The sequence below is a fragment of the Macrobrachium rosenbergii genome, chromosome 54 (genome assembly GCF_040412425.1).
Source record: "Macrobrachium rosenbergii isolate ZJJX-2024 chromosome 54, ASM4041242v1, whole genome shotgun sequence".
In the NCBI taxonomy this organism is placed as follows: Eukaryota; Metazoa; Arthropoda; class Malacostraca; order Decapoda; family Palaemonidae; genus Macrobrachium; species Macrobrachium rosenbergii.
This window is the reverse complement of record NC_089794.1, coordinates 26,438,508-26,462,348: the sequence shown is the minus strand read 5'-3', so window position 1 is coordinate 26,462,348 and position 23,841 is coordinate 26,438,508. Positions and strand designations below refer to the sequence as shown.

At 35.4% G+C, this 23,841-nt stretch overlaps 1 protein-coding gene across 2 annotated transcripts in view; it reads left to right on the top strand.

The window, feature by feature from the left end:
- The window catches only part of LOC136834897 (death-associated protein kinase 1-like), a 172,980-nt gene that overhangs the window by 125,088 nt on the left and 24,051 nt on the right, over nucleotides 1–23,841 (top strand). For both annotated transcript variants that reach the window (XM_067097716.1, XM_067097717.1), the window contains 7 exons: nucleotides 16,634–16,747; nucleotides 17,741–17,938; nucleotides 19,218–19,316; nucleotides 19,688–19,786; nucleotides 21,330–21,527; nucleotides 21,657–21,811; nucleotides 23,335–23,455. In XM_067097716.1, the coding sequence (XP_066953817.1) occupies nucleotides 16,634–16,747; nucleotides 17,741–17,938; nucleotides 19,218–19,316; nucleotides 19,688–19,786; nucleotides 21,330–21,527; nucleotides 21,657–21,811; nucleotides 23,335–23,455 (984 nt within the window). The remainder of the gene's footprint in view (nucleotides 1–16,633; nucleotides 16,748–17,740; nucleotides 17,939–19,217; nucleotides 19,317–19,687; nucleotides 19,787–21,329; nucleotides 21,528–21,656; nucleotides 21,812–23,334; nucleotides 23,456–23,841) is intronic.

Genomic DNA, 23,841 nt, shown 5'->3' with positions numbered 1-23,841 from the left:
TCGACATATACATACATAAATACATACATATACATTCACATACACGTATATGAATAAAATTCCCATTGAAAGTATTATATGTAACTCATGAACATACGTACGCATTCAAATAAAGTTAAATAAGTACAGACAGTTAATGATGAATTGTTGTCATATACGTACATAAATACACATACACACATACATACATACATACACATGAAACACTCGGTACCTAAGACAGAGAACGCGCGCTCATAAATAAAAAAAAAGTCGAGGATTTACGCTCACATACGCACGAACGCATGATTTAATATGCTACTCAACTTGAAAATCTACTGTCATTTTTCGTGATTGCTGTGCATGCAATAAGTAGAAACTCTCTCTCTCTCTCTCTCTCTCTCTCTCTCTCTCTCTCTCTCTCTCTCTCTCACACACACAGTCCAGCTTTTAATTATTCCTTATATATCTCAACCCAACGTATGAATATACCCTCTCTCTCTCTCTCTCTCTCTCTCTCTCTCTCTCTCTCTCTCTCTCTCTCTCTCTCTCTCTGCTTGCGTTACTGTGTGTGTGCGCGCGTCCCAATAACTGTAGCAAAGTCGATCATATTTACACAGGCCTTTGCTATCAGCCATCCGCAATATTACTCCTGCGTGGAAATGTGTTGTATCGATTCTCCAGTTAACATTATGGAATTCCTCGGTTACTGGCCCAACTCTCTCTCTCTCTCTCTCTCTCTCTCTCTCTCGATTCCTTTCTCATAATCTGTTTCAACCCAACATGTGAATTCCTCTCTCTCTCTCTCTCTCTCTCTCTCTCTCTCTCTCTCTCTCTCTCTCTCTCTCTCTCTCTCTCTGTCTAACAATTCCTTTCTCATCATCTGTTTCAACCCAACATGTGAATTCCTCTCTCTCTCTCTCTCTCTCTCTCTCTCTCTCTCTCTCTCTCTCTCTCTCTCAAACAGTCTAACACTTGTTTTCTCTTAATCATTCTCGACCAACATTTGAATTCTCTCTCTCTCTCTCTCTCTCTCTCTCTCTCTCTCTCTCTCTCTCTCAAACAGTCTAACACTACTTTTCTCTTAATCTCTCTCTCACACAAACACACATACACACACAGTCTAACACTTCCATTATCTCAGTCTATCTCAGCCAACATATGAATTCTTCTCTTCTCTCTCTCTCTCTTCTCTCTCTCTCTCTCTCTCTCTCTCTCTCTCTCTTCCAGCAAATTAGTCCACGGCCTTATCTCGCCAATATTCAAAACAAGCTCCTGGCGCAGAATGCTAAGTGGGCCTTTCTCAGCCTCCAAATGAAAACGTATTTTATGCGAATGGGTGTTTGAGGAGGACCTGGGCTGGGGAATGGTAATGGCCTTCCCCCGTTGGTTTAATATCTAAGCTGTTCGTGTTGGTGTTTACTTGGTTATTAGTTTTGGGGGTGGGGTTATAGGCTGTTATTTGTTCGCTTGCATAATCACGTGTATGTGTATTATATATATATATATATATATATATATATATATATATATATATATATATATATATAACTATATAACTATATATTTATATATATATATATATATATATATATATATATATATATATATATATATATATATATATATATATATATATATAAATCATATTTAATATATTATATATATATGGACTTTCCATTATTATAACCTCTGATTATCCATAATTATTCGACTTTAATTATCCTTCAATAAAAAGTTCAAGATTTCGCAACTTCCTCAATCTAAGGGGCATAGCTGATCATTAAAATCAACGGTTAAGATTTGGAATGTATAAGACTTTAAAAATTAAGTGGGCTAGGTTTTTTAAACTGTGACGCCAGTAATCAGATGCAATGAAAAATTCGGGATTTGATTCAACGGTGTAAATATAGGGAAAAGTTAAGGCTGTACATCTAAATGATCATGTGTATGCAATATGCTTTTTAGTTTACTGTAAAAGAAAACTATTGTGCCGGCTTTGTCTGTCCGCCCGCAGATCTTAAAAACTACTGAGATTAGAGGGCTGTAAATTGGTATGTTGATCATCCACCCTCCAATCATCAACCTTACCAAATTGTAGCCCTCTAGCCTCAGTAGATTTTATTGTATTTAAGGTTAAAGTTAGCTATAATCGTGCTTCTGGCAACGATATAAGTTAGGCCACTACCGGGCCGTGGTTAAAGTTTTATGGGCCGCGGGTCATACAGCATTATACAGAGACACAGAAAGATAGATCTATTTTCGGTGGCCTTGATTATAGGCTATACAGAAAACTCGATTGCGTCGAAGAAACTTCAGCGCATTTTTTTACTTGTTTACTTCCAGTTTCCCTTCCATCGCTGAATGACCTTGTAGGTCCCAGCGCTTGGCCCTGTGGCCTAAATTCTATATTCTGTTCTGTTGCCATATAAACCTCCCACAGAGTAAAATACACCAAAATAAAGTATTCTCGATTTACCTGTTGAAAAATTGGTGTTTGTTGCTCCAATCTGCATTGGAAAATGGCACACAGCGTCCCTCCAATGATGAGAAGTGTGTTCCCCGAATTCATTTCCAGCCGAAATTGATCAGAAATTTACATATAGTCGCCGCTCGTTGTTGGTCACTGCTTTCATTTAGGAGAGGCGCGTTTGTTTGTGCTTGTGTGTGTGTGTGTGTGTGTGTGTGTGTGTGAGTGTTTGTGGAGAGAGGAGAGAGAGAGAGAGAGAGAGAGAGAGAGAGAGAGGGGAGTGGGGTTTGTTTCAGGCTGTGGCTGTCGTTGTTGGGAAAATAGTTTCATTTTACAAGAATTGTAATGTACTCTCAAATGATAGTTTTATTTTTTTACATGTATACTGGTAACGAATAGGCTTATTGTATATGTGTGGTCTGACAAACTTTAATTTTAATGAGTTTATGTGTTTGTGTAAAATTATAGATTTACATACAAATGTGTTAATACACTCTCAGATGATAGGTTTTTGTATGCAAAAAGTTCTGGTAACGAATACGCTTTATATATGTATGTGGTCTCACAGATTCTTAATAAATTGAATGTGTGTGTATGTGTGTGTGTTTGTGTGAAAGAGAGAGAGAGAGAGAGAGAGAGAGAGAGAGAGGTGAGTGGGGTTTGTTTCAAGCTGTGGCTGTCATTGTCAAATTAGTTTTAATTTTGAGAGAGAGAGAGAGAGAGAGAGAGAGAGAGAGAGAGAGAGAGAGAGAGAGAGAGAGAGAGAGAGAGAGGTGGGGTTTGTTTCAAGCTGTGGCTGTCATTGTCAAATTAGTTTTAATTTGAGAGAGAGAGAGAGAGAGAGAGAGAGAGAGAGAGAGAGAGAGAGAGAGAGAGAGAGAGAGAGAGAGAGAGAGAGAGAGAGAGTGTGGTTTGTTTCAAGCTGTGGCTGTCATTGTCAAATTAGTTTTAATTTTGAGAGAGAGAGAGAGAGAGAGAGAGAGAGAGAGAGAGAGAGAGAAAGTCGATGCTAACCTTTGCTAACCTTTCCATCATCACATCAGATTACTGTCTATTAAATAACCTCTCTTAATGGGACGAACTAATTAGCTTCATTTAGCGCCTGAAACAGAAGTGATTTAAAAGGCTCTGCGACGCAGAATCAGTTGTTGTTTATTTTGGGGCGTGAATATGTAAATAATTACATAAATAATAATGGTAATTAAGCCTTCGTTGAATTTTGCAGGAAGTTTTTAGTTTTCTGTGAAAGAAAATTATTGTGCCGGCTTTGTATGTCCGTCCGCACTTCTTCTATCCGTCCTCAGATCTTAAAAACTACCGAGGCTAGAGGGCTGCAAATTAGTATGTTGGTCATCCACCCTCCAATCATCAAACATTCCAAATTGCAGCCCTCTAGCCTCAGTAGTTTTTATTTTATTTAAGTTTAAATTTAGCCATCATCGTGCTTCTGGCAGTGATATAGGACAGGCCACCACCGGGCCGTGATTAAAGTTTCATGGGTGGCGGTTCATACAGCATTATACCGAGACCACCGAAAGATAGATCTATTTTCGGTGGCCTTGATTATACGCTGTACAGAAAACTCGATTGCGTTGAAGAAACTTCGGCGCATTTTTTATTTGTTCAATTGTATTTTTAACGTTTGTTTTGATGAAGTTTCATTATATCTGATTTGACGAGTATTATTATTATTATTATTATTATTATTATTATTATTATTATTATTATTATCATCTTTTTTTTAGTGATATTTTAATACCAAAAAACATCGGACAAAATATTTTTAACTTTGGAATATTGTTTAATTAACAAGAGATGTCACGTAATTTTTTAAACAGGATACAAGTATATATTTATTAATAGGAGAGATTGTAATAATTTTTAGTTAAAACAATTAATGTGAAAAAAAATTTAAGGTAAAAATTATCACACAAATACATAATCTATTGTATTATTATTATTATTATTATTATTATTATTATTATTATTATTATTATTATTATTATTATTATTAACTTTAAATTGGTATTTGTACTTTAGGAAACTTCTGATTAACATTTTGATAACCTGAAACTTCAAACTGAAATGAGTATTGTCTGAAACTTTAAATTAATATCGGCATTGTTTTGAAACTTTAAATTGTAATTAGTGTTATCTGAAAGTTTAGCTGAAAGTTTAAAGTAGCTAGAAACATAATCTTAAAGAATTATCATTGTTATATATAATTTTTTTAAATTAATATATATATATATATATATATATATATATATATATATATATATATATGACTATTTATCACATCATGATTCATATACAATCAGAAATACAATTTAATATCAATATACTCGGAAGTAATATATTTTATATATATAGGGGAATTTTTAGTTGATATATATATATCCCGTGGGATCAGACCAGCGACGGACGGAGAATCAGAAGTGACACACAACCAGTCGGCCGACTGGTTAGTGTGTTTGTCCTGATTCTCCGTCCGTCTTTTTTGATTTTTGAATCTAATTTATTATCAAGTAAAAAGGTAACATATATGAAAATATATTACTCTGGAGGTAGAGTGAATTGATATTACAGGACATATATATATATATATATATATATATATATATATATATATATATATGAATTAGATTAAAGAAAGAAACGAAATTTTCTTTACTTGAATGTTAAAATAGTAGCTGTCCTTCTACCTCCTCTGCCCCCCACCCGGGCCCTTCCCCAATTAGCTGGGCCAATAACCTTTGATGTTACCGACACCACTTTGGCCCAAGATAATCAAAGTAACTTTTCCATCTCTTCCCTCCTTCCTCTTTTTTCCTATGGGTCGTTGACCTTTCATTCTGCGACGCTACTGATGCCTGATACTCTCTCCCGTTATACGTCACATATACCGTAGAGAGAGAGAGAGAGAGAGAGAGAGAGAGAGAGAGAGAGAGAGAGAGAGAGAGAGAGAGAGTTAAGACTTCGAGCTCCGGTGGTTTCTTTCATTCTCGTGTTCCGTCAAACAGATCGTCACCGCTCTCTCTCTCTCTCTCTCTCTCTCTCTCTCTCTCTCTCTCTCTCTCTCTCTCTCTCTCATTTTCTACGGCACGGGGCCACGGTCTGGTGCTCCTTGCTCCTTTTTACTTCTCTTAATCTCGCGTTACTTCCACCGGAACGCTCGTGTTGCCGTATTAAGCAGCGGTTGTTTGGATGTGTGAATGTTGTTATTAGGTTACAGTAGCTACGTGAGTGACTCGTTTGGTGCTGTTGTGGGAATGACTCCAGGTTACGATGACGTCATGATCAGAGCGAATATCTTGAAGAGCTTTGTGGATTGACGGAGTTTTGAAGTGATTCAGGTCCGGAGTGATTCTAAAGGGTTGTGATTCGGATGGTGACTACCTTGACGCATGCGTGATGATTCGTGTATTCGGTGATTCGAAAGTGATTCGGATATAGAATGATTCATAAGTGTTGTGTTTCTGGTCCTGAACTGCTTCCTTACTGGATGATTCATACATTCAGTGACTCAAAAATGTTCAGATCCAGAACGATTCGGAAGTGTTGTGATTCGGATGCTGACTGCCATTTTGCTTGTGTGATGATTCGTATATTCGGTGATTCTAAAGTGATTCATATCTAGAATGATTTATAATTGTGGTCATTCGGGTCCTGAACCTTTTTGTACGTGATGATTCATAAATTCGGTGATTCAAAATTGTTCAGATCCAGAACGATTCGCAAATGTTGTGATTCGGTTGCTGACTACCTGTTTGCATACGTGATGATTCGTATATTCGGCGATTCAAAAGTTTTTTATTGGTGTGTGTAATGAACCATATGTATCGTAAGTCACGTTCTGAGTGATTCAAAACTTGTGATTTGTGAATCATGTCGAAGCGATTCATTTCTTGGATAATGCAGTTGCTGAATTATTCAAAAGCATTGTGATTCTGATTCAAGCGTGTTGTGATTCGGGTGTATAACGGTCCTTATGTGCAATGAGTCAGGTTCTGTATGATTCAAAGCTGCTGATTCAGATGCAAAGCGATTCATTTCTAGGAAAATTCAGTTCCCGAGTTATTCAAAAGTGTTATGATTCGGTTGCCCGAAGATTCGAACGTGGTAGCTTATATGCCGAGTGATTCAAAATCATTGGTTTGGAGTCAACAGTGGTTCAGATTAGAAAGACTTATAACTGAATTGATTCAAAGTTGTCGATAAGTGATTAATTCGTTGGTCAGTTCAAACGTCTGATCATTCGGTTGGTAAATGATTCTAGTTTCCTGATTAGGATGTGGAGGGATTCGTGTGTGGTGATTATTCGGTTGCCGAAGGATTCAAAAGTGTCAATTTTTGATAGAAAGTGAATCAGTTTTACAAGGCTTAGAAGCTGAGGGGCTCAGGAAGGTGTTGATTCAAGTTTAGAGCAGTTCAACAGTGTTTCGGTTTCAGTTCAAATGAGTGATTCAGAAGTGTTTTGATTCAGATGAACCAGGTCAGTTCCAATGGGTGATTCAACAGTGTTTCGATTCAGGTGCTGTCAGCTTCAAATGAGTGATGTCTAGTGAGCGATTCAGAATTGTTTCGATTCAGGTGCTGGTGAGCTCAAATGAGTGATGTCTATTGAGTGATTCAAAAGTGTTTCGATTCAGGTGGTGGTCAGTTCAAATGAGTGATGTCTATTGAGTGATTCAAAAGTGTTTCGATTCAGGTGGTGGTCAGTTCAAATGAGTGATTCAAAAGTTTAGATTCAGGTGCTGGTCAGTTCAAATGAGTGATTCAAAAGTTTAGATTCAGGTGCTGGTCAGTTCAAATGAGTGATTCAAAAGTGTTTCGATTCAGGTGCTGGTCAGTTCAAATGTGTGATGTCTAATGAGTGATTCAAAAGTGTTTCGATTCAGGTGCTGGTCAGGTCAAATGAGTGATTCAAAAGTGTTTCGATTCAGATGCGGGTCAGTTCAAGTGTGCCATAACTCGGATGCTGAGTGACTCAAAAAGTCATTCATTTGGGAGTAGAACGACTCAAATCTCCTATATATATACTACAGACACCGAGTGACTCAAAAGTGTCGCAACATGATTCGTAAGTGTTGCAACTCGAACACCTAGCGATCCACACTGACGATCATTCCGACTGGGAATGACTCAACGAACCGCGACTCGAACGGTGAGTCATTCGAATCCACGAGTGTTCGGATGCGAAGCGATTCAGAAGAGAATGACTCATGACTCGCCATCCGGCCTCTACTCTAGGCAGCCTCTCCATGACGCATGGTTGTTCCTCTCTCCCTCCCTCCCTCCCGATTCCAGGAGGAGACCGGGAGGCCATAAATGTCACCAGCTAAATATTTTGTGGGGCCTGGTCGCCATCGTCTCGTCTGGTCTGGCTTCTGTATGCTTTGATGGGAAATGGTTCTTCCCCCTTTTTTTTTTTTTTATATAGGTTGGAAGAATTGCTGCTTTCGGTATTGATTTTTTTATGATAGGTAGTTTGTTTGTTTAGTAATGTGTCTTGTTAATTCTCTCTCTCTCTCTCTCTCTCTCTCTCTCTCTCTCTCTCTCTCTCTCTCTCTCTGATTTATTTAGGTTTGAAGAATTACTGTTATCATTTGTTTTTTTTTAGTTGAAATCGTCTCTTAAGGTTTTATTTCAGTTGCTAGTGAATAAATAAACAGGTAAGATATGCATTACCATTGTTAAAAACATATACACAAAAGGCCATCAGATTATTTTACCCATTTATAAAAAAATGAAGTAAAATTGATGAGTGTGAAAGAAAGACTAGTTAAATAATTAAGGAAATTAATTGCGATGGTATAAACAATACGTATAATAAAACGAACATGCACGATTTGATGGAACTCCAATTTTAGTTCTCTGTAAAAGAAAACTATTGAGATGGCTTTGTCAGTCCGCCCTCAGATCTTAAAAACTGCTGAGGCTAGAGGGCTGCAAATTGGTATGTTGATCATCCACTCTCCAATCATCAAGCCCTTTAGCCTCAGTAGTTTTAATTTCATTTAAGGTTAAAGTTAGCCATAGTCGTGCGTCTGGCACCGCTATAGATGCCAAAGACACAGGCCACCACCGGGCCGTGGCAGAAAGTTTCATGGACCGCGGCCGAGAGTTTCATGGGCTGTGGCTGAGATTTTCGTACAGCATTATATGCTGTACAGAAAACTCGATTGCGACGAAGAAACTTCGGCGCATTTTTTACTTGTTTGCTGTTGTTTCTGCTGTAAATAATAATTTCTCATTTCGTTTGTTTCCGATTTTCTTGTGCAATTATCTCTTCCTGCTGAAGACTGCCTTGTAACTTCCTAAATTAATCGCAGTTTTATTACAATTAATAGTTATTGTGTCAGCTGCTTGTTTTGTAGTTTAACTTTTCCATTTTATTACGAGAATATTTTAAATGAAAGGTCAGTTTGTACGGAGACATAATGCCATTTTATTGTCTTTCTTTTTTGTGGATGGAAAATTAATATTGATGATGAACGTCTTGACATTATTCTTCTTAATAAATAGGCAAAATATCATGAACGTGTTGAAAGAGAAGTATATAGAAAAGAGAATATATATATATATATATATATATATATATATATATATATATATATATATATATATTATATATATATATATATATATATATATATATATATATATATATATATATATATATATATATATATATATATATATATATATATATATATATACATATATACAACAGAAGAATCATTTACAACTGAAGAATCATTTAGCTGTCATGTATTGGAATACCCTGAGTTAATGTCATTGTAAACAATGATGGCTGCTGAGAATGAACCTCAGCCAATCGCAGTTAGTCTTGATGATGTCGACTGCGGATATTTACCGCCAGCTCAAAAAAAAGAGAAAAAAAAAATTAAAATTCTTTCATTAATTACCACGTAAGGCCTCTAGCGATTGTTATATCAAGAGATGGGTTTGCTCTACAAATAATTTTCCCCTCCAAAGTAAACTTAATTTTCTACGCTGAACTCTATAACGCTTCCTTAAAACGGTCCCTTTAGTTTTATCGCCAAGTTCCCCGAATCCTAAAATAGTCCTCTTTAAATTCTGCCTGCTTACCTCCTCGTCCTCCTCCTCCTCCTCCTCCTCCTCCTCCTCCTCCTCCTCCTCCTCCTCCTCCTCCTCCCGACAGCATCCTTAAATAGTTCCTCGTCTCGTTTCTCTCCCAGTGTCTGGCGACCGTGGCTTCGAGTCCATCTCCCTTTAAGGGCTTTAACGATGGATGCGGCTCTGTGCAAAAGGCTGGTGGGGCCTCCTCCTGCGGCGATGATGATGATGATATTCTCTCTTGAATGTTTCCGGATGGTCGTGAATTACTCTTGGATTTTTCCGGATGGTCGTGATTTCCTTTCTCTTGAATCATTCTAGATGGTCGTGAATTTCTCTTGGAGTTTTCCGGATGGTCGTGATTTGTTTTCTCTTGAATCTTTCTAGATGGTCGTGAATTTCTCTTGAATTTTTCTAGATGGTCGTGAATTTTTCTTGAATTTTTCCGGATGGTCGTGATTTGTTGTCTCTTGAATCTTTCTAGATGGTCGTGAATTTCTCTTGAATTTTTCCGGATGGTCGTGATTTGTTTTCTCTTGAACCTTTCGAGATGGTCGTGAATTTCTCTTGGATTTTTCCAGATGGTCGTGATTTGTTTTCTCTTGAATCTTTCTAGATGGTCGTGATTTTCTCTTGAATTTTTCCAGATGGTCGTGATTTGTTTTCTCTTGAATCTTTCTAGGTGGTCGTGAATTTCTCCAGATGGTCGTGATTTGTTTTCTCTTGAATCTCTTTAGATGGTCGTGAATTTCTCTTGAATTTTTCCGGATGGTCGTGATTTGTTTTCTCTTGAATCTCTCTAGAATGTCTAGATGGTCGTGAATTTCTCTTGGATTTTTCCGGATGGTCGTGATTTGTTTTCTCTTGAATCTTTCTAGATGGTCGTGAATTTCTCTTGAATTTTTCTGGATGGTCGTGATTTGTTGTCTCTCGAATCTTTCTAGATGGTCGTGAATTTCTCTTGGATTTTCTGGATGGTCGGGATTTTCTTTCTCTTGAATCTTTCTAGATTGTCATGAATTTCCTGATGTTCTTGATTTTCTCCTGAATGTTTCCGATGGTCGTGATTTTCTCTTGAATTTTTCTGGATGGTCGTGAATGTCCCTTGAATTTTTCCAGATGTTCTTGATCTTCTCTCGAATTTATTCCGGATGGTCGTGATTTGTTTTCTCTTTTGCGAGTGGATTTTGGATTTTGGATTTTATTTTCCGTCGTTCGTGTTGGTGGGAGGTTTCTTTCAATAAGTTGTGGGTCATTGCTGTAGAATGATGGTAGACCTTAAGTTATGATATGTATATGAAATGTGAGTTAATTAGCATATGCTTAGCAGAGATTAAAAGTGTCATCAACTTGTTTAGCATAAACGCAGAATAAGCTGAAAATTGTGTCAACTTAGCAAGATTTTACTGAATAGAATGTCCATACGATAAAGAGGAAAATATTTTACGATTTATATTTGAATGGTAATGAAAATAAGAAACACAAAAAGAGAACATCCTTCCTGACGTCTGAATTGAAATCTGGGTCACTGATATATAGGCAAGTTAAAATTCCCCAAACATTCTTCTAGCTCTCCCAAAATGCTAATTGATACAGTTAGATCGTATGCATTAAATTATAACCAATTAAAAACTTGATAATTAGATGCGAGACTTCGGATTCGCTGTTTGTTGAACTTAGCACAGTTGCCTGAAAGTTATTTTAGTTATTATGAAACTACGCGAATTTCGAAGGCTAAATACAAAACTAATTAACCTTTGTGGAAATGTCAACAAACATTACACTTTTATATTCACTCTTCACGATAGACGGAAGGTGGAGCTGTTTATGCCCTTGAATATTTCGGGGCCAGCTGTGTCAGCGAGGGAAGGAGGAACAGCAGAAGCGATTAAAGGGAATGTCTGCAAAGTTGCTCAACTTAACCTAACCAAATCTAATATATTCACCACTGTGCTCTGAGATACAGTCAGCCGGAAAATTTGTAATGTTTGGTTGACAAAACAGTTCAGAAAAGAGTCGACTAATATAGCCACATTAGATGTTAGCTTCCAGAGGTCCTTTGTTCCTCACACTCTTGGACTGTGGAACAGTCTCCCTGAGTTTGTTGTGCAGTTGGAATCTCAAAAGTTCAAGCAGAGATGCAGTGCATTACTACCCTAAAAGAATTCTCATTGCATTTTGATAATTTACATTTTTATCTATTTACTTATGAATAATCTGTTATTTTTACCTTTCTAATATTTACCTTTCAAAATGAACACCTTAATATTCTTTGGAAGGTTGAATTGCAATCAGTGGCTCCTGTGGTGGGCTTGTTCCATAAGAATAGGGTTCATCTTCTGAATAATGATAATGATGATAATGATTGTAAAGTTTGGGATTTTGATAAGCAGCTGTTATTTTACTTTTATGCGGTGATAGTGAAGAAAAGTTGCAGAGGATGTTGAATGAGTTTAGGATTGTTAGAAAGTAGCAAGTGGGTGTTTGGTAAAACTTGACTGTGAAAGAATTGGACTGAAAATACGTTATTTTCTAACTATTTCTTAACAGGTTGATATTACGTGACCTAGTTATTTGTTAATTTGTACTCTGTTATTTGTTGTTTTCAGTTAGTGTAACTCTCTCTCTCTCTCTCTCTCTCTCTCTCTCTATATCTCTCTATATATATATCTCTATATATCTCTCTATATCTATATATATATATATATATATATATATATATATACATATATGTCTTGTACTCTCTCTCTCTCTCTCTCTCTCTCTCTCTCTCTCTCTCTCTCTCTCTCTCTCTCTCTCTCTCTCTCTCTCTCTTTGAAGGTCAGCATATTTCCTTGACGGTCATTTGCCTACCCAGCGATTTTTGCCATGGGTTCATCTCCTTTAATTACGTCCAAGACCTGAGGAGGTTTGCTTGTAAATCTTTGCAATGTGTTACATAAATAATTCTCTCTCTCTCTCTCTCTCTCTCTCTCTCTCTCTCTCTCTCTCTCTCTCTCTCTCTCTCTCTCTCTCTCTCTCTCTGTGACTTGGTATAAAGGAGTATTTATATTTCGTGAGTTTTGAAAAGGTCTAAACAATATCTGTTGAGAGTGGAATCTCTCTCTCTCTCTCTCTCTCTCTCTCTCTCTCTCTCTCTCTCTCTCTCTCTCTCAAGGCTAGTTGCGTGTGTCTGTGGATTTGTTTGTGCGGACATTTTTTTTTTTCCTCGGTCGCCGGATGTCAGAAACAGTACGAATATTTTTGTCTGCTCGTTGGTTGAACATTATCGTTTTATTATCATAAATAATAATAATAATAATAATAATAATAATAATAATAATAATAATAATAATAATAAAGACTGAAGGGGTGATTATTGTTTTAACGTAAAATCTCGAAAATTGAAAGCCTGAATAATAATAATAATAATAATAATAATAATAATAATAATAATAATAATAATAATAATAATAATAGAAGATTCACAATTTCGTGAAAAACAATGTGTAATAAAAATCCACAATTATAATATATAATAAATATATTACTATGCAAAATATTTTTCATATGTAAAATATTTTACATATTTTACATAGTAATATATTTACTATATAATTTTGGATTTTTATTACACAATAATAATAATAATAATAATAATAATAATAATAATAATAATAATAATAATAATAATAATAATAATAATGCTGCCAAGAAATTCACAATGTAAGTGTTACAGTTTATTTACGTAATTGTGGGATTTTTACTATGCAGTAATAATAATAATAATAATAATAAATAATAATAATAATAATAATAATAATTGAAGGAAGGATTATAGCTGTAGCGTTAATGCACGGAAATTGAAAGGAATAATAATAATAATAATTGGAAGGCGTCCCTCTTTTGAATCAGCGTTATTGAAATCAGTTGTTTCGACGGCATTCAGATAATAGAGAGTCGTCTCTATTCTTCTTCTCATATTCTTTTTATCCTGCCGAAGAAAAGAATATAAGGAGAATGGGGGGTGACTATATAAGCTGAATGCCGTTGAAAAAAGCAGTTTTTTTCAATAATAATAATAATAATAATTCACAATGTAAGTTTTACGGTTTATTTATGTAATGTGGGCTTTTTACTATACAGTAATAATAATAATAATAATAATAATAATAATAATAATAATAATAGTAATAGTAATAATAATAATAATAATAATAATAATAATAATAATAATAATAATAATCAGTTATTCAGTGACAAGAAGAGAATTAGCTTTAAGGAACTTTGTCGAGAGGGAAATAATAATAATAATAATAATAATAATAATAATAATAATAATAATAATAATAATAATAATCCGTTATTTAGTGACAAGAGGAGAATTAGTTTTAAGGAACTTTATCAAGAGGGAAATAATAATAATAATAATAATAATAATAATAATAATAATAATAATAATAATAATAATATAATAATAATAATAATAATAATAATAATAATAATAATAATAATACCAAGAAATTCACAAAGTAAGTGTTACAGTTTATTTATGTAATTGTGGGATTTTTACTATACAATAATAATAATAATAATAATAATAATAATAATAATAATAATAATAATAATAATAATAATAACCTGACAAGCGAAAAAATAGCTTCCACGATTCAAAGACAATATGAGGAAAGTTCCCCCTCCACCCTTCCTTTTTTCTGATTCTCTATTTTTGTCTGTGCTGTTTTCATCACCCACGCTCTCTCTCTTCTCTCTTTTCTTCTCTCCTCTCTCTCTCTCTCTCTCTCTCTCTCTCTCTCTCTCTCTCACAGGTAAAGCATGTATTGATCAGGTGCGCTATCGTTCTTGTCCGTTCGTGTTGTTGTCGGTAACTTCAGAAGAGGCGATTTCTGTGGGACTTTTGTTATTCCTGCGCTCTCTCTCTCTCTCTCTCTCTCTCTCTCTCTCTCTCTCTCTCTCTCTCTCTCTCTCTCTCTCTCTCTCTCTCACAGACCTTTGCAACTTCTGTAATCTCTCTTTCTCTCTCACAACACACAATATTCTCTCTTCTCTAATCTCTCTCTCTCTCTCTCTCTCTCTCTCTCTCTCTCTCTCTCTCTCTCTCTCCTCTGCAGCGCCTGGCGTATATATTGAATAGATACTATGTTTGTGTTTGATTTTGAAAGAATGCTCCGTGCATTTCGTTCTGAATAGATGCTTCTTCGTATTTGTCTGATGTTGAACGGATGTTGTGTGTTTTATTTTGAATGAATAGTTGTATGTTAGCGCGTTGTATGTGTGGTCATTATTTGATTTGAAAGAAATGCTGTATTGTATTTTGAATAGATGCTTTTGTGCGCCTGTTCGGATATTAGAAATTTGAAGAAGTCTGAATGCTTGGCAACGAATTGATGGTTTGTGTTTGATAGACGCGTGAATTGTGTCTGTAGTCGCGTTCTCCGTGATATGGCTTTGTTATCCATTAGATGGAAAAATGAGAGAGAGAGAGAGATTACAGAAGTTGCAAAGGTGTGTGAGAGAGAGAGATTACAGAAGTCGCAAGGGTGAGAGAGAGAGAGAGAGATTACAGAAGTTGAAAAGGTAAGAGAGAGAAAGATTACAGAAGTTGCAAAGCTAAGAGAGTGAGATAGATTACAGAAGCCGCAAAGGTGTGTGCGTGTGAGAGAGAGATTACAGAAGTTGCAAAGGTCTGTGAGAGAGAGAGAGAGAGAGAGAGAGAGAGAGAGAGAGAGAGAGATTACATGTTAAGAGGATGGCAAAATCTTTTTGTTATTGTAATATGACTGCCTTTTTAAATGTTATATTTTTTGGGCTGATTAGTTTTTTGTATCTTTTTAACTAATGAAAAGCAATTAGTACCTAGAATATCAACTGGAAGTAAACAAATATACGGAATACTGTCATCTCATAGAAAACAACAATCAGATATGTTTATGTGTTATGAAATAGGATGGAAGAAGAATTTCCTGGAATAAGAAATTCCTCTCTCATTGACCGGACGGGAACAGGAACCTGGAACGAACGATATTCCCAGGAAGAGACGAAGAATTTAATACATTATTGATTGGAATGATAATCCTGGAATTGTATCGTTAGAAAGGGGGGAGAAGTTTCTGGAATATCGTTGAGTGGAGTCTGGAATATCAACGAATTTTTAAATTCTGGAAATGTTACCTGTAGGGAGCGAGCAAAGTCTGGAATATAATTAACCGGGAGGGGACAAGGATTTGGAATATCATTAACTGCAAAGAAGTAAGGACTTGGAACGTTTTCCACCGAAATTGAGTAAGCATTTGGAATGTTGTTGACTGGACGGAATGAGAATCTGGAAGATGTAAGAATCTGGAATGTTAAGTGGAATGTTAAAATCGAAAGTTACTTTGTGGATGAAAATAAGACTGAAATATAATTGACTGGAAAGGAATATGAATATAGAGTTATATTCATAATTCATAATAAATATATAAAGCTGAATAGATAAGAAGATAACAAGAATCTTTTGAATGAGGATTGTATTACATTTTTTTGAAAGGGAAGAATGTATTGGACATACACACATACACAATTAAATGTATTTTACACATCTTTAAGGTACAGGGTGTAAAATACACAGAAGTACTTCAGTCTGTTGTTTCCTTTTAAACATTTTCTGTGGCTGTAGTTTATAATTGAATCACATGCATATTCATTATTATTATTATATTATATTATTGCAAGCAGGGGTATACAGTTGTCAAGTCGGTTATTCAGCAGTGTTTTGGGTTGCCCTAATAGGTTGGCGATGAAGTCTGGCCTGGAGGCGTTACTATTATTATTATTATTATTATTATTATTATTATTATTATTATTATTATTATTATTATTATGTATATATATACACATGTATATACATATATATATATATACAGTATATATATGTATATATATATACATATATATATATATATATATATATATATATATATACTGTATATATATATATATACAGTATATATATGTATATATGTGTGTGTGCGCATGCGTGTGTGCATGCCAACTATAAAAACAACAACAAAAATAATGTGATTTCTCTGTTTCTTTCAGGATGCTAGTTTTGTATTATCTGCAATTGTGGCTGCCGTGGAAGAGGGCAACTTGCCCGGATTGGAGAAGCTGTTTAGTGTCGCACAAAACATCGATGTCAACATGGCCAACAAGGTATGGGTCAGTGATAGTGCTTCCCATTTTCCCCCTTCGATTTATGCTCTCTTTATTTTTCTTTATTGGAATAGAGCATACTTCTGTTATTCCTCCTAAGCAGTTACTCAGAGAAAGACGAATTTCAGGAAATCTACCTTAAGATTATACTTAAGTTGGATAAAAAAAATTATTTTTTTCCTTGATGTTTTTATTTGTTTTTCATCTTGTTTTTTCAGTTTTATTGATTTAATATTGGATACTATATAGTGAAATGAGGGCTGTCACCATTTCTTGAAAGTTTGCAATTATGCACTGTGGACTTGTGAGCAAGAAAGAAACAATGTCAATCTCAAAAGTCATAGTTTTGAATCTTGGTCAGGTTATATGCACTTATCATACATCATTCCCCTTGGCTGCAAGTTTTTCCTAAAGTAAAGTGAATGCAATATTAAGAGGTATTTATTGATTAATGTCTGAGTGTATAGGAGAGCTACATGTGTGAGGATGACGAAACTAAATATATTTATGTATTGTTTTTCAAGTCAGTTGTTTGGCTCAAGATCAGAGGTTGTTATCCAAAATATTTTTCAACTACTATCCATTTCATCATTCAAGCCATTTTGTGTTACGTAGGTTTGTGATAGTCATGCTATTTTTCTGATGTAAGAATCTTGATGTGAGGTCTATTTTGTGTCAGTGTATGATAGCTAAAATCTTTGTATTTGAACTCTTTTGTGACATACAAGATCTCTCTTATTCAACCCAAAGTTTGATTTTGTTTCTGTTATTGAACACATCATGTGACAGCTATGATCATTGTCAATCCAGCGATTTTTGTGGCTGCTAAACCCTGTTGTTCAAGCCATTTTATGACTGCTGTGGTCTGTATTACTCAAGCTCTCTTGTACGTAATGACAGAACCTTGTTGTTTAACCTATACTTTAACTAGATTTTAGTTATCCACTGCAAGAAATTTTACAAAAATAATGAATTTTCACGTTCTGTTTTCAGCATGGCGAGAGCGCCGTTCATCTTTCCTGTGGCCTGGGCCAGCTGGAGGCTCTGAAATTTCTGGTAAAGAAAGGCGGTGCTCTAGATGCCACTGATGCCCAGGGGGATACTCCGCTCCACTGGGCTGCCAGGCAGGGCCATGCCCAAGTCATTGCTTTTCTCATAGAACAAGGAGCACAAATTAATGCTCAAAATAAGGTACGGTATTTGTGGTAATGAATACATTATTATTAATGCTTCCTCTTTTACTTACAAACAGTGGCAAAAATTGATGATTAAGGATGGTACTTCAAATACTAATTTATAAAAATCTCATAATCTCAAGTCACTGAAATGTTGAAGAAATCCACAATTACCTCAGAGTAATTATATATTAAAAACATATATAAAACAAGAGCTTTTGAGAAGTTGCTTATCCTAATTCTCCTAATCAGTCTCTTGATAAGGAGAATCAAGCAGGTTCTCAAAAGCTCTCTTTTCATAAGTATATTTTTTATAGATACTTACACTGATATTTTGGATTTTATCGCCAATATTAGTTATAGTATTTACAAGACTGATTGAAAATATAGACTCTTATTGCACTCTTTTGAGAATTGTCCAAATTTTTAATATCCCCAGTTCATACTTTTATGTTTCCTTTCCAAGTGCCTAGTTGCACAATTACTGCTTCCATAGTAACTTTGGTCCAGTACTATACAAAGTTTGCTGTAAACACATCATTTATACACCACTATACAAACTAGTATAGTTGGCTGCTCGAATAGATATTAGCAAAGGTATTAAGTATAATAACTTTATATTTTAAAGATGTTATAGTAAGAGAAATTAACTCAAATCTGACTGGTTGCCCTAAGAGGAAAAAGCTTTTGGTCAATTAGTTCTCAAGGTAAAAACTGATGTCTGTGAAACACAGTAAACCCCCCGTATTCGCGTTCTCATGATTCGCGGACTCACGCATTCGCGGGTTTCTCTGTGGAACATATCTAGCCATTATTTGCGGAAAATTTGCCCTTTCGCGGTATTTTTCACTGAGAAATATTCACTAATTACTGTATTTTCATATAATTTTCGTGAATAAATGTACTTTTTGTGATAAAACTATTAAAATACTCAGGTCTATGCATTTTTACAGGGTTTCTTTGTGTTTAAACTATCAAAATGGGCAGTTCTAAGTGCTTTTAGATGGGTTTTAAGTATTCGCGGATTTTAGCCATTTGCGAGGGGGTGTGGGACATATCCCCCAGCGATATCTGAGGGGTTCACTGCAATTGGAAATTCTTATTAAAATTAACTCAAATATGAATGGTTGTCCTTGTAGGAGAAAATTGTTGGTCAATAAATTCTCAAGGTAACAACTGATGTCTATGAAACAGTTGGAAAGTCTTAGTAATTTAGGAATACAGAGTATGATTAGGAATTCAAGAACCTCGGATTAAATGTGCGTCATAGTTCTTGTCGATCGTTTTCTTTTCAGAACGGAGAATCGTGTCTTCACGTTGCGTGCCGTTATGGCCACACAACTGTCGTTCAAAACCTGTGCCTTTGTAACATGAATATTGACCTTCAGGATGATGTAAGTCCCTGTCTTTCATTATATTTTGAGTTTTGAGTTCCTAGGTTATGCTTTTTAGCCATCTTTGAAATGTTTACAGTCATATAATTTAGTTTGTAAAATATTATGATTTAATTTTGTACCTAACTGATCTGTGTAAATCTTAGTATATTTGTTAGTCAAGAGAGAGACTCAGTTATTTTTCATGTCATGTCATCATAGCAGTTATGATTTAGTCATGATCCACTATTAGATACATCACCTATCAAGTAGAATCATGTAAATGAATTAGCCTGTAAAAGATCAATCACTGAACTGCACTGCACTGACGTGTTGTGTGGCTTTTGATATTTCTTGCACTGAGTGTTTGTTTGAACGTGTTGTTGAATTAGCACGGAGAGACAGCGCTGCACATCGCCGTTTGGCACGGCTTCCCACGTATTGTCCATCACCTTTGCTCTGCATCAGCAAACACTGAACTCACTGATAAGGTAAGTGGGAGGAAAGTTTGTGGTTTGTTTAGCAGTTGGTTTTCAAACTTTGCTCTAAACAGCAGTCATTTACCAAATAAAGCCTTGGCTTTCTGCTTTCGGGGTAACTTTGGCAAGTAATTTTTGCAGATTTGTTGAGGTTTTCATTTGATGTTCTTGTGTCAAACAGTTGTTTTGTCAGGTAAGATTAGGCTGCAGAAGCATTCAATGGAATAATATAGATGTCTTAGTGCTGATATCTTCCCCATAGTTAGTATATGCAGAACATTAGAGCAAAGAGCAAGACAGCATTCACTACTAAGAGCCCTAGTGATTGTCTTGAAGGAGCAGTTTGACATGCTGTCTCTCTCTCTCTCTCTCTCTCTCTCTCTCTCTCTCTCTCTCTCTCTCTCTCTCTCTCTCTCTCTCTCTCTCTCTCTCTGTGCTAGCCCAGTAAGAGCTAACATCTTTAGCTCAGAGGTTTAGTAAAATTCTCTCTCTCTCTCTCTCTCTCTCTCTCTCTCTCTCTCTCTCTCTCTCTCTCTCTCTCTCTCTCAGATAGAAGTCTTTCTGCTGCTTGGATTTATCTCATTTTCTTGTTTTCATAGATGCAAATATTTTTCTTAATATAGCCTATCACATCAGTAGGAAGGTATAGTACAGTATTTCCAACTGAACATCCACCAAAAATGGTATTTTCACTGTTCTCTAAAGTGAGAGATCCACTTTAAGTGTGGTATGTCCTTCAGGTCTCTAGGATGCTTCTATGTTTAGCAAAAGATTAGAGAATATATAAAGAGATGACTTCTATTTTTACAAAGTACCTCACAAACATTACCTTACTAGAAAACAAAAAGATAATGGGAGTAAAATGGTCATAGTCTTGTTGGAAAAGAAAACAATAAAGATATAAATATGCAGGAATTATCAAGACTGCTTGGAAAAACGGCATAATAAGTATGGAAAGAGGAGAATGCCAACACTGCAAGGAAATTAGAAAAATGTGAAATGAATGAATTAGAACATCTGGACAGTTTGTCATGTTATGTAATTGTTTTTTTTTTAATGTAGTGTAGCCAGACCACTAAGTCTTACCTTGTTTTTACAAAAAAGAAAAGTCCATTTTACATACAGAATAACATGGCGCTGTATATCCAAAGGATTTGTTCATCAAATCAAGCAAAAATCAGAAACATGACAAAGTTAATGTAGTTGGAGAACAGAAGCACCTACAGAGTGACTATGATTACAGATTGGCTGTGAGAAAGATTTTAAGGCTATACCTCTCTTGAGCTGAATCTCTCATCCCTCAGGAAAAAAAAAAAAAGACAATATTGTTGTAATATTCTCAATGCATTATCCTTTTTACGAAGGTGGTAGGCTAATAATGCAGTGGTTTGTACTTCTTATGGTTCCTTGGTGAATTTACTGATTGACTGCTATTATAAACATGCTTTAACTAGTGCAAGCAAGTTTCAAGAATTCTTGAACATATTTTGTTCTTTCTTCATTGTTTGGGTGACCTGCTTTTATACATTGCTGAATTCTGCATTTTCTTCATCAGGAAATCCAGACCCCACTGCACATAGCTAGTGGTCGGGGCCATGTCGAGTGTGTTCGGGGATTGGTTGGAGCTGGAGCCTGCGTGGATGCTCAGGACGGCCATGGAGCCACGCCACTACATCATGCATTGGCTCGCCACCACACCCAGGCTGCCATGATTCTCCTGCATGCTGGTGCTAACACAGACATAACAGATGATGTAAGATTTTGTTTCACCATTTTTTATTTGTTATTAACTGAATACCTGGATATGAGTTAATGGATAACTGAGTACATGTGTAACATTGACAAATTTGTAAGATATAATGATTGTCTATTCTTTTTATAGATGGGAGAAGCCCCAATACATATTGTTGCAAGAGAGGGGCTCCTAGCATTGGCCCAGACACTTTGTGCCTTCGGGTGTAGTGTAGATGTGCCCAACAAGGCTGGCCTTTACCCACTCCATTTAGCAGCTAAGCATGGCCACACAGAAGTTGTGAGGTTAGTAAAAGGTGCTCTCTATTTACTCTTACATTTACATTTAGGCAGTTGTAAGTACTGTACTGTTAATTGTTACCCATGATAACTCATTTAGTTAATTTAAAATCAAAAGATTACCTCTAGTAATATATTACAGCCTAGCCCCTTTTTGTACAGCTTATACATACGTACAGTACTTGCATTAGTGCATTTTGCTAACGATTAATGAGTTTCAAATGATAGATGACACAAAAAAAAGCTTTATAATAAGGACAGTGCGATAGATGGAAAGAGACTGAATGGAGTTTTGCTTGTTTTTATTTCCATTTTAAACTAAAACTCCTAGTTAAGACATGCATACACACTTACCTTAGCACATTTCAGTAAACAATAGATTTTTTGCAAATGGTAGGAGGAAGAGGACAAAAATTTCTAAGAATGCTCTAAGGAAGTTATTACTGTATTAAATCTTCCTTTCAGTTTAGGTTTCTTGCCTTCCAAACTGTAAGTTCTTCCAGCATAATCATTTCATATTTAATGCAAACAAATTACAGTACTAGTTCAAAAAATAGAGTCAGTAACAATGGCAATAATGTAACAAACACCTCACACTCAAATTCTAGTGTTCAGCTTAACCAAATGAAGAAAGCCACAGAAGCATAGAAAGAACTTGATATTAATGAACGATACAAGAAACTAATAAACAATGATGTGATTGAAATAGAATGTTAGTGGCAAGTGGTTTTTTTTTTTTTTTACAGAACTTTGAACTAAAGCTAGATATTACTTGTGTACAATATTGCTTTTCCACTCCTTGCTTTCTTTCAATGAGTAGTAAAACTTTAACTATATGCAAGTACTGCATTGGTGAACATGGAGTAAACCTGTTTATTTCAAAGCTTTTCAGGTTTTATCCACACCTGTTTTACCTATTTTCCTGTTAACTTTGGTTAGGTTATTCCTTAAATGCTTATGTTGCAGAAGTTTTTGACTCTCAAGCAGTCGTTTTTTATTAATGTGGTTTGGAGGTGGTGTTAAAATACTTTGCAATAATAATAATCAGTGAGAAGGATAAAGTTCATGCCCTTAATATATACCAGGCAAATCAATATTTGATCCCAGTAATATACATGTTACAGTATTTGTTATGTAATGGTATGTTTATATTGTAGTGGTCCTTGAATATGAAGGCGTATGATTTGCTAGCTTATGGTCTCCATTCTTCCTGTAGAGTAGAAGTTGCACAAAGTATTTAAAATTATGGGCATATATTGTAAGCTATTGTAATTTCGGTCGTGGTCGTTTCGGCCGTAAGTCACTTTAGGCCGTAACATCCAAAACAATGTAAGACGTTATGTTTATGGTATTTACCGTTATGTTTATTGTATTTACCATTATTATTTCATGTTTTACATACATCCACAAGGGGCTGGTACTAAACACGGCGCCCATTTTGCACGTAAACGTGCTTACGGCTGAAACGACCCGAATGCTGTAATTTCCCAGCAATAACTTTACCATATTTTTGACTTTGTGCATTTTAGGTGCTTGTGTCTAGCAGGTTGCACTGTAGAACAAAAGAGTCGCGATGGCATCCTTGCAGAGGTATCTGCCATGGCGCAAGGTTATGATGATATCGCTGATCTGCTGAATAAGCTTCGAGGTGTAAGTGTTTCCTGGAGATGTATATGATTTTTATTTCTTGCACATGTTTTTAAGTGGTCTCGTATGTGGTTATGGAACTTTCTTATTTCTTAACCATTTTTAATGTGATCAGAAATATTGGTATGTAATTTTTTTTTTTTGCACATATTTTCATATAATCAGTTACTTCAGTATGTAGTTTTTTCATTCCTTTCATATATTTTTGTACGATCAGGTATAGTTGTTATGAAGGAAAACAAAAGGTGCTGTTGGTTCATATCTGGGACTTTGAGCAGCAAGTTCTTTACCATTGGTGTTTGCAGCTGTAAAACTTGATTTTTAAGACTATAGTAATGATGGATTAATGTTTTTAGATTTAATCTCTCACAGATGTATTAATAAAAGAT